This window comes from Epargyreus clarus, unplaced genomic scaffold, assembly GCF_041222505.1.
Source record: "Epargyreus clarus isolate Ecla_fem2 unplaced genomic scaffold, WU_Ecla_fem_2.2 ptg000021l, whole genome shotgun sequence".
NCBI lineage: Eukaryota > Metazoa > Arthropoda > Insecta > Lepidoptera > Hesperiidae > Epargyreus > Epargyreus clarus.
The window spans coordinates 4,215,308-4,227,881 of record NW_027332228.1 but is presented as its reverse complement, the minus strand read 5'-3'; the positions used below and the strand labels follow the sequence as shown (position 1 = coordinate 4,227,881).

Sequence of the window (12,574 nt, the reverse complement as noted above, 5' to 3'; positions counted from 1 at the left end):
GACAACCGACCTTAGTCGTCAGTAGTAATAAAACAAATCTGATCTGCTTTAGTTAGAAGTAGAACTATAAAACTACTGGCCTAAAAGTGGGTTACGGATGTTCTTGGGCGGCAGTGACCACTCACCATCAGGTGAACTGCATGCTTATTTCTTACTTCAATCTTATAAAACATATCTGTGGTTGATCTCGAATAGGGCTATAATCTTATTTAAGGGTTAATTATGAACCTGGTGAATCTCATACTCGTTTATTTCATTTTGATAAAAAAGTAATCAACTAAATAAAAGAAAAACATCATTTTGTACAATGTTTTCCCAATTTTCTGACCTCAGCCATAATTTAAAAATATTTGCGTACATTTTTTGTGTTAGTAAATTTTCGAAATAAAGAACTTTTAACAAAGCGTGCGTGGGTTCCGTAAATGAGATTTTATATTTGTTTAAACTTTATTTGAAAATAAGTTTCTGTTTTATACTGTCATATTACAGGAATGTAGGCACTGAAAAAAATCTGCGGTCGGTTAAATTCGTAGTATTGACAAAAAATCCATAATTGGGTTTCTTCAAAAGGACATCATAATAGTATAATGTAATAAATGTGATTTTTTGGGATGATTTTTCATTACTTCTATTGTAATTTTATTTAAAATATAATTCATTAGAATAATTTTCCACAAAAATTGTCGTTCAAGTTATGCGGTAATTATATTCGTCTCGTCTTTTCAACTTCATTAAATTTTCGTGATTTTCGTAGAAATGCTCTAATGATGATAAATGCTTGTTATTGTACTTACTACAAAAAATATTATATTTACGAGTAGGTAATTATGAATTGTTCTCGGTGACATTTGGAACGAAGGTTCATATTTTATCACAATTTGCTTAATATTTTGTTTGGAAAGGGCTTGCTTCCTTGACCTGGAAAGGGAATCTTATAACGAAAGTCTTGAAAGTTATATCTCAAATGGTTAATAGGTATTACAATGATTACGGAATGAAATACTCGTAACATTTTTATAATATAGGAGTAACAGACGACGTAAGTGGCTACTGCCGCCCATGGACATATGTAATCAACCCCAGATAGGATTAGATATTCCTACTTGAGGTCGGCCACCGATGCGCCGCTACCCCTGAGGACTAAGCTGAAACGCCTCGGAAAAGTCTGTCTCCCTTACCACACCCTTCAAACCGGAACACAGCAGCGACTAACACTACTGTTATTAGGTAGAAATAGGTGTGGCGGTGGTGCCGTCGGAGTCTAACCACAAAGGGTTCTACCACCTTCATGACTTAATGATTAATGACTTAATGATGAAGTGAAATGAAGTAAAGAAGAGGTAACATTACATCCAAAATAAATAGATCTAAGCTTATCTAAAATAAATCATATTTTGTTTTATTTTTTGTTTCAGATCTCTTTGTTGGACTGATATACGTGTTCGTGGATATAATACAGAAGATTACGATAGCATGGCTGGCTGGGGAGTTCATGTGCAAGATTGTTAAATTCCTTCAGGTGAGTTTAAGCTAGAACCCTACGTGGCTTGACTTTAGTTCCACCAAATGTGAGTTTATTTTGTGTCATAATATCAGTTTTTAACACGCTTTTATTAGCTTGGGTTGTATGTATGTATGTATGTACGTAACAGTAACGGAATCTTTGAACCCGATTTCTATCCACTTTGAACGTTCAGTTTAATTAAAAATTTTGAGAAATTATCAAAAACCGATGACAATACACGATTTTAATAATTTTGTACCATTCTACTTATCAACATCCTCAGTATTAACGAAAAAGTGTGGGGTGCTTTTCGAAAATTGATAAGTGGAGCACGCTTTTTTCACAATTATACAATTTACTGTTCCTTAATAGACATCTCCGTAAACTTGGCTCATAAACCAAAACGTGCAACATTGATTTTATTTGAAAGATTAAATTTTTTCACAATTATACAATTTACTGTTCCTTAATTGATTCCTAGATTGAAAATTATTTTCCACTTTTAGTTGATTTTATCATAAAGCGTGTTTTTTAGTTTTTTGAACTATATTTATTATATTAGCTATTACCTACGCATTAGTATTAGTCTTTCATATTAGTATTAGCTATTACGTATCCGGTGCAGATAAATATCATTCGGAAATATTTTTTTCTACGACTGGAGAGTATTTAAGGCATATTCGTGAAGAAAGGAATTGCCAATTAATAAGATATTATTTTCATCGCTCATAAAGCATATGGCAATGCAACTATTAGTAGGTATTCAACGATAACAACTGGATCGAGCTTAACGTTCTGTTAACCTTCTGAAATACAAAAGCGCTCATGAAAGTTGAGGTCACCCATCCAACTCCGAATCGAGCCTGATTTTGCATAAATTTGTAGATCAATTACAATCTGATCATATTATAACTGCTCTTATGATCACGTTTATGTAGTACCTACTGTGGAAAACAATTCATGACTTTTTTGGGTTTTTGGAAAAGTTGAGAGTTTATTTATTTATGCTTCTTATACCTAAATGATGGTACAAAGGTTATCTTTATGCTATGAGCATTCTCTACCAGTCAACCTATGTATATCTATTTTCCCAAAAAAATCACAGACATTTTTGAGATTAACGTTGGTGCATCAGCAGCAAATAAAATAAGATTGTATCAAGAAACAAAGAAAATAACGTAATACAAAGCTGATTCCATTCAGGGACTTAGTTTTCTGAGTTAGAAAAATTCAATTGACTTTAATCTTTTGTCTTACAGTAAGAAACAAGAGAGATTTGAAAGCGATATCTTTGTTGCGATATATTACGATTGAACAGACGCGTATGGGTAGCAGTAGCCACCTACGATCAGTACTCTTAGTATGAGTTTTTACATTTTTACAAAAACGACTGTTTTTGTATTTGTTTACATATTTGCTCATACATTTCCAATCAGTGCCCCTAGCGGTTTGTATCAGAACTGATTGGAAATGTATGGGAAATACGTAAACAAATACAAAAACACTCATTTTTGTAAAACATGTAAAAACTCATACTAATGGTACAGTTGGAATGCACGCGATATCTGTATTTTAAAAAAGTAAACTCTATATTTGCTCTATCTATCTATCTATCTAAGTATCTCCAATAAAAAGAATGATTGGTCTTTTATTTCTTCTTTTATTGCGTATATTAAAATTATACCAATACTGCAAATGATTTCACTTGCTCTCTTACGTCCCTTATTATTAATAAAATCTAGGTATTCATCCAATTTTTGCGTAAATCGAAATATGTCAATTTTTATTAGACAGACATTGTCAAATTTCGATATTTAGTAGACAAAACAGATTAATTACGTACATTAATAAAGCTACTCGCTTATCGTTAGTACTGGGACAAATGCATTATTTTCGAAATTACGAAGTGTATTACTTTTTTTACACTGCAAGTTGCTTTTGGCAATCTAACACGCCCTGGGGGGAAGTTTTCGTTAATAGATCGACTTCAGTTAATCTCCCTGACTTTGTTATGCAAATGTGAGCCGTGAAGATACACTCCGGTTTATTTCGAGATGGATTTTTGGATTGGTGGGCTGAATTTAGTGGATAAATGTAAATATAGTGACATTGTAATTTGTAAATAAACATCTGCTTTAAATTGAGCTTTGAGAAGAGCTTTGAAAAAGACTTTGGAGGACTTATTTTGCTTACAAATGTAAATAATTGATGTTGTGCTTCAGTACTTAAATATTTTCAAAACTAACAAAGTAAGAATTCAATCAATATGTTTACAGTTGTCGCACTAGTTAAATAGTTACCAATACTGTTACTGTGACCATCAGATTGCCTACTAGCTCATGTAGGCAATACTTATAAAAAATATTTGAATTTTATTTGGGATTGAAATAAGCGAAATAGATTGATTTATTTTGAACGCCTTTTTATAGAATCGACGTTCTGCAGTAAAAAAGTAATTTCATTTATATTTAAAACGAACTCAAACAATGTGTGATATGATTGTCTGGGAATCAAACTTCTAAAACGTCAGTAAAACAGACATCTCCATAAACTTGGCTCATAAACCAAAACGTGCAACATTGATTTTATTTGCAAGATACAATCTTTGATAAGTAAAGTAGAAAGATACTTCACCGCCTTGAAATTGGATGAAGCCACAAACGCTGATTTGTCACTTATTTTTTGACATATAAAAAATATTTTATTCTATTATTCTTGACAAATAAAAAATATTTTAGAGAAAATGTACGTATAAATAACTAATACTACGCAATTTAAGTAATAAATAATCAAGTATTTCAATCATTTTAAGGACATTTTAGCACGGAGACGTGGCAAAACTTTATTAGCGCAACAATTTCAATTCTCAAAACTGGTTACATTTTCTTGTTAAGAGTGATGTATCTATATATTTTATATCTGAGGATAATACCTAAATAATTTTATTGTTTATTGGCTTTAGTGCTAAAAGAAACTGAGTATCGCTAGTAAATAAAATTATTTATTGAATCTTGTGAGCAGCGTGAAAGCAATCTTTATTTTCAAACGTACATCAAGTTTTTGTCTAATATTAGTTCTGACAGATGCTGAAAAAAAAAGAAACGTATTTGGTTTTGATGTGAAAGTAACCGCAGAGGTACTTAACCTTAGAAAAAGGTAATTACTTAGTTGTTTTCGCACAAATACATTCTTAAAGTGTGAATGATTACAATCTATATCATTGAATATAATTTATTTTATTTATTTTTATTTATTTAATAAGTTTTTGTACACAAAATAAATCATACAATACAGAAGTCATAGAAATAAGGTACAAAGGTTAATTAAGCGCTGTGAGCTTTCATCGATGGTCAAAGTTAGACATGGTCGATTCCTGGATGGGTGACCATTAGTAGATGGCTGAGTACCTCCTTACGTACATTGTTAGGTGCGTTAGTTCGTTGATCCTTCTCGTTATTATAAGATGGTAGTTATTTAATGTCCCAATTGAGAATAAGTTTCTAACATTAACTTTTCAGTTTTAAGTACACTACATCTTGTGTTTTACACTTTGATTTTTAATCAGAATATATTTTATATTAATGTACTCCATAACGAAACACCTTGTGAAGTGGTGGTAGTTGTATTGACATTCAAAAAGTGCTCTGTAAAGAACCTATTTTGAATAAAAAAAATGATTTGATTTGATTGATTACTCTTATAAAGTTGTATTTTGGTATTGTGCTGTAAAAATTGTGTTTTGTTTCATTATCAGGCCGTGGTGATGTACGCATCAACGTACGTGCTGGTAGCGCTCAGCATAGACCGGTGCGACGCCATCACGAATCCTATGAATTTCTCCGGAAGTTGTAAGTAATTTATGTTTTACACTTCTAGAAGCGGCAACTCATTCACGTTCAAAGAATCCACAAATAATCCACTTTGAAATAATTTATTTCCATTTCATTTATTTTTAATATTCAACGATGTGATCTCAAATTTATACAAATTGAATAAATTGGAGTACACACATGCAAAATATAAATTATAAAAATGTATATTTAAGTAAGTTAAATTGAATTTGTTGACGCACTCCGTTCTTCTTGATTTTAGTAATAACATCTTCTTAAATATAAAATTCTCGTGTCACAATTTTAGTTACCGTACTCCTCTAAAATGGCTTTACCGATTGTCACCAAATTTTATATGCATATTCGTTAGGTCTGAGAATCGGCTACTATCTATTTATCATACGCCTTAGTGATAAGGGTTGTTCACCCTTAACGTTTTTTTATTTATATGGCAACACAACGTTTGTCTGGTCAGCTAGTAAATGTATAAATAACTTAACTGTACGTAAATTAAATCGAATTAAATATATTGTATACTTATATATATTGTGTACAAAATATGAACAATTAAAACTTGTCCGAGAGCATCTGAGCACCTCATCTGACAAATAAAGCTTCTTTTTTTTTTTTTCTCTCTCTCTTATCACTTATATGTATATTTATTTATTATATTTAAAACATATTTATGTATGTATGTATAAAATACGTATATTATTTATTTATCCTTAATGTATATGTATATTTAACACCTGCCGCAAATTCTCTCCAATCACCAAGGGTTGACTGGTAGAGAATGCCATTAGGCATTAAGTCTGCCCTGTTGTAATTTAACTTTGTGTTATTTTTACAATAAATATATAAATAAATAAATAATGTATCTATTCTTAGAATCATAATATCTAGACCATAGACTACTTTGGAATGGCAGATTTTAATGGATCTTAAGGGCCTTAATCCTTTATTTGGTCTACAATTAGTGACCGTATTAGAAAGATAAAATACTGCAAACTATTTGCGTTTAATCTCTTAGTCGTCTCTTATAGCATAGGAAGGGCTAAATCCTATTTCAGGGCCATAACGTCCAGAATGTCTAAGCATAACCCTTAAAAGGGAAACTTCCACTCACGACGTTATTTTTGTTTGTATTTTGTATTGTATTGTTATACGACGTTGCCTTGAAGTAAAATATACTCGGTTCCCAATTTTCCCAAATTTATTATATAAATAAAGATTACACCCACTTTTATTTTATGTCAAACGTCTCAGACTGGAAAATATTTTCTTAACAAGATAAAATAACCGCAGACATCACATAATAGGACTCCGCTGGAAAAGTGCTGTAAAAAATATATTACACACGTATTTTAGTACCCAAAAATATACGAGGGAAATATGAGGTCAGTGACCCAAGACCCGATTGTTTACATCTATATATTAGGCAAAAACTTTGTTCTATTCACATTCGATAGATGTAAGGGCCGTAGCAGACATGCTACTTTTAAAACGGCGGTAGTTTAGCTATTTTTCAAAAGTTCAGGATGCAGCTACCAAACGCCACAACCCGCATACATTTGTCGCAGTTGCATTTAGATGTTCGCGCTGCAGAAACTGTAGCCTTAGTATGAGTTTTTACGTTTTGATAAAAATGACTCTATTGGTATTTGTTTACGTATTTGCCCATACATTTCCAATTAGCGCCCCTAGCGGATTGTATCAGAACTGAGTGGAAATATGAGAAATACGTAAACAAAAACAACAACAGTTATTTTTATTAAAACGTAAAAACTCATACTAAAGGTACTGAACGTGAATGACGCGATGCAGTATTAATGTAGTTGCTAAAACGTGTGTTTTCGATACCGCAACCGAAAGCAGCAAATCACCAAACCGTGATGCAGTATTGAAGCAAACATTAAAACTCGAATCACCAATGTTAAATGTAGCAAGTGTGTCAGGACCCTTAGGTGAAAACTTTTTTATTCGCATTCGTCGGCTATAAATAATATAGGATGCATTAACGTAACGCAAAGTTGTTTACGATGTCAGTGGTAGAAATATGATTATTGCACTGATTTTTGTATGTTAGAAATAAAATATTGCGAACATATCCCAAATTTCGGAATAGGGTTGAACATTTCTTGCTCATTAATTACTTGTTTAAAGGTAGTAGAACTTTGTTTTGAGTCCGGCGGCACCACCGCCACACCTATTTCTACCTAATAACAGCAGTGTTAAGCGCTACTGTGTTTTGGTTTGAAGGGTATGGTAAGGGAGATATGCTTTGCCGAGGCACTTCAATGAAATATTTTTTTTTTACTTTTCACATAGTTGTACCCAAATGTAGGTAAAATGGAACCTTATATTTCAAGTGCTATTGCTGTAAGATCATTTTATAATTTCGTATGCTGAAATCCGCAGTGATCAATCAAATTCATCTTCTTTAAAAGTTCGTTTTGATCACACCGAGTGAATCGTGATGATAGCTAGGAATACGTTGCGTGGCTTTTTGCGTATGGAAACAATATTTATAGCACTTTCCACATTCTTCCACCACTATTACTTTTCCCTCTCTGTACTAGCTCAATGGAAAAAATCTCAAAAAATAAACATTTATATTGCCCTTCCATATATATGACGACGCATACTTACATAAGATCAAACAGGATCCAGGAACAGTTCTGTATTACTGATCATCATAAGTTGTAGACGTTTTTCTAAATCTTTCTTTATAAAAGATTTATCAAAGTAAAAACAACAAATCAGACTGACACTTCATCTTGAATAAAACTAGTATAGATATCACATAATATGAAATATTATTCAGAGTTCATTTTAAATTGTTTTTCGTAACATGGCCAGACAGTGGACGGGCAGACACGTAGCACTCACATGTACGCAAGGAATTTTTAAATTGAAGCCATTGCAGTCACGTTTAAATTTTTTCCACCATCATGCTCCTATTGTTAACCATTTGCATTCGAAATCCAGTCTATGTATACGTGTAGTCATCATACTCATTTTTTTACATAATATAGGAGTAGCAGACCAGCATGCAGTCCACCTGATAAGTGGCTACTGCCCTTCATAGACATTTGTAATCAACCCCAGATGGGCTTAGATATTTCTATCTAATGTCGGTCACAGATGCGCCGCTACCACCTGAGGTCTAAGCTGGAACGCCTCGGAAAAGTATGTCTCCCTTACCACACCCTTCAAACCAGAACACAGCAGCGCTTAACACTGCGGTTACACTACAACGTATGGAACACGCGTGTCGCTGGAGTTGAACTACAAAGGTTCTACCACCTTCAAACAACACTCGACTTTCACTCGTCCCGGGGTTCAGAGAGTTCAGGGTTCGAACCCTAAAAGATTATGTTATTACTAATTACCTATCTATATAATACGTTTATATTATTTCAGTTACTACACACTTATATTATTTCAGGGAATCGAGCGAGAGGACTTATAGTATCTGCCTGGCTTATAAGCATCATCTTCTCCATACCACTTCTGGTGTTATATGAGATCAAAGAAGTTCAAGGTAATTGTTTTTTTTACATCACATTTAAATTTAATTGTGTTATTTTTAGCAGTGGAACTTTCATTTTCATTATTCCATCGCACTTTTATCCGTTAAATAAATGTTATGTTAAGCCAAGATTACATTAGTTTTTGTCTCGCTAAGTAGTCAACTTGGTACTCAACGTACTTGGTAATAACGTACTCTCTAGCGTTCGTACTGATTTAACGCATTAAATTTCTTGAACCATGAATTTTATCCAAATATATATAACTCAAAGGTGACCGACTTACATAGTGATCTATCAACACACAGCCCAAACCACTGGACGGATCGGGCTGAAATTTGCCATGCAGGTAGATGTTATGACGTAGGCATCCGCTAAGAAAGGATTTTGATCAATTCTACCCCCAAGGGGATAAAATAGGGGATGAAAAAATTACTTCGTAACGCGAGCGAAGCTGCGGGCAAAAGCTCGATTCAGCATAAATCTATTGGGGCTGATCACGATGTTACCAATACTATATTTACCTCAGCATGGCCTTTAAACCAAATCAGAACTCCTAAATCCTAATACTGCTGTTGGGCAGAAACAAGTGTATCTTCCGTATTTCAACAAAAACTTTCATTTTCTCTCTCTTTAGGAGAACTACAATGCTGGATAGAACTCGGCTCACCTCGCAAATGGCAGATCTGGATGACGTTGGTGTCAGCGATGATCTTCGTGCTGCCAGCGTTGGCCATTGCCGCATGTTACGCTGTCATCGTGTTGACCATCTGGACCAAGAGTAAGGCGGTGGTCATGAGCCCGCCGATCAACTCTAGAAGAACGAAGACTATGAGGAATGGTGAGTTATTTAGAACAATACTGTGATACTGAGTGCACACAATTTTAATATTTTTAATCAGGCCAAATCGGGCCTTCTAGCAGTTCTAGTCAATCGTGCTTTTACTCTTATTATAACTTCCTCATATTACCACTTAATATGGTTGATTTTATACGACTTTAGTTTCGAATTTTTATTTATGAAGGAGAACGCAATGAATCAAAGTGAATAGCACATATTTTTTCCATTAAAATTAACTTCTTAAATAATAATTCTGATAATCAATTAAGATCTTAAACATAGTAAAAAAAAAAACATAAAAAGGCTTCGTTTTCCTTTTCTATACCTTATGTATTTTTAAAAATTTTCGACAGTCTCATTGAAATCCGTTTATTCTGAAAATTTACCTACAGTTAGACAGACAAAATAAAAAAAAATCACGTTTTGTATTGTGATATAGTGACAATTAGCTGAAGATCAAAGGCTTTTACTTTGCAATTAAAGAATGTATGTCAAAATTTTGGTGAATATTGTATACTTAGATTTTGTTTGAAGATATGTTTGAACCAAAAATAGACACACATAATTTGCATGTTATTGACACAAGACCAATGCGACAAACGTTCGCTTTGATGTTTTTTTGCGGATTCGCGAAAAATTAAATACAAATATTGTTCAAATCTGCGAACAAAAATAATAGAGCGTTAATCCTAAACATGTGAATCCTAGAGTCGTGATATTTTTGATTCGTTTTAAAATAGTGTCAATAGTTCGTGTGATAAATATTGTAGTTATAAAAATGTGTCTTTCGACTATTTATTTATTTTCATGCTTATTATTGCTTCTTCTTCTTCAACCATTATTCACCCAATGCTGGGTATAGGTCTTCTCATGGTGTTTCCATGTTGCTCGATCGCTCGCCATTCTTATCCAATGGCGGCCTGCTATTTTGACCAGGTCATCGGTGGGTCGATTGCTTATAATTATAACTATTTAATAAGGCAGCCATAGCAAAAATGCAGTGATAGCCTAGTGGTTCCATCTGACACACGCGGCCTCACAATCGGGCTGTCCGAGATTCAAACCCTAGACTCTGTCCTAGACCCCTGATTTTCTAAAATTATGTGCGTATTAGAAATTAATTAGTACTCGATTAAACGTTGAAGGAAAACCTAATTAGGAAACTATATGCTTCAGTTTTTACGTTAAAAGCTTCAGTTAAAAGGAGATCCGTGTCCAGCAGTGGGATAAAAATGGTTTACTCGTATTTAATAACTTTGAAACGCCCAGTGACATATCAAGTAGGAGTGTATAACTACAGTTTAATTAGAATTTTACCAAAAAAGTGTTATCAAAAAGTGGCAAAGAAGTAATAACAAGAAATAAATTATTAAATTTATTTCCGCAATAAATTTCAGTTACTGTTAACGTGCTTAATGTTTCTCATTTTGCGTGTAATTTTTTATAAATTATAATGAAGGAATTCGTTTGATCCCTTAATTGCGCATTTTGGAAAATATGATTCATAAATATCGCCTCCGTGATGCCGGTAAGATCAAAGATTTCGTGAATATTAGTACAGTACTTGTAACAATTTTATTAATTAAACAGACGATTAAAGATCTGTGACATATTGGTTGCTATGTCTGTAACGCACGGTCCCAGGATTTATTTTCGAGTGTGGGTATCAGTGCACTAATTTTGAGTACATAGCGTATAAATATAATTGGTTACAATAAATAACCGAAGATATATAAGTAGAGCTTACAAAAATTCGGTTCAAGATCCTGATGGCGAGCCTGACGTGCGAGTCATAGAGTCGAGTCGAGTTTGGTGGTTTATTAATATATTATACTCGTAGGAGGAATATATTACTCGTAAATTATGTTACTTACCTATGCTAAGTACTTTAGAATATGTAAAACTATTTTTGTGAGAAAATGAAAACAAAAAAACAGGACAAGACAGGCGGTCGAATGGGCGGCGTTCCTTTACTGCGGAACCCAAAAATCTGTAACAAGAAGACCACCAACCGCGGCGTGATAAAAAACAAATGTCTTTGTTAAATTGAAACAGGAAACAGACGACGGACCGCTAATGAGTGTTTTTAATAGACATTCCGAGAACATTTAAAATATTTTTTAAATTTAACTTTCCAGGGCAGGTGGAATGCGACCCGGATTCGAGGCGGGCCAGCTCGCGCGGATTGATCCCCAGGGCGAAGATCAAAAGCGTTAAGATGACGTTTGTTATTGTTTTTGGTAAGCCACTTGTTTTGTTGCTAGCGACTAGACGAACAACTTATATATAAAGATATAGATTAATGATTAGAAAGTCGTCCTTTCTATCGGGTGGGGTCCGAATTTCGAATACCAAGTTACTCTGATTTCCCAAAGTTATGTTCTTTCAATAGGGGATCCGACGTTCGAATTTTAGATTCCTCTGATTTATCAAATTTAGGCGCATATTAGAAATGAATGATTACTTGCTTGGTGAAGAAATATACCGTGATATCACCTTTTTTCACGGGAAAATCCTACATGGATTCCGCTCAGCTGCGGGGGCAGCGGGGAGGATATGCCGGACTCCTACTGTCTAAGACCTCACGGTGTTCCTCTGGACGCCTTTTGTCGGGACCAACGCTAGTAGCAGTCTTCCGCGATCGGTAACTGGCACAGTTGAAGGTTCTTAGAAAAGCTTCTTAAGGGTGTGTGAACTCAACCGCCCTTGAGCAACGCGGTGGATTGTAGCCCAAACCCTTTAAACGAGACCTATGCCTAGAAATTGAGCAGTAATAAGTTGACAACGAGAATTTAGTTTTTCTGCACATCATTCACATTCACTAAGGTTAACTGGTAGAAAATGCTATTTAATATGAAAACCGCCCTTT

General features: G+C 33.9%; 1 protein-coding gene across 3 annotated transcripts in view; it reads left to right on the top strand.

Annotated features, from left to right (window-relative positions):
* The window catches only part of NGR-A26 (neuropeptide receptor A26), a 150,847-nt gene that overhangs the window by 124,064 nt on the left and 14,209 nt on the right, over nt 1-12,574 (top strand). For all 3 annotated transcript variants that reach the window (XM_073084468.1, XM_073084467.1, XM_073084469.1), the window contains 5 exons: nt 1,416-1,519; nt 5,259-5,352; nt 8,783-8,878; nt 9,502-9,705; nt 11,844-11,945. In XM_073084468.1, the coding sequence (XP_072940569.1) occupies nt 1,416-1,519; nt 5,259-5,352; nt 8,783-8,878; nt 9,502-9,705; nt 11,844-11,945 (600 nt within the window). The remainder of the gene's footprint in view (nt 1-1,415; nt 1,520-5,258; nt 5,353-8,782; nt 8,879-9,501; nt 9,706-11,843; nt 11,946-12,574) is intronic.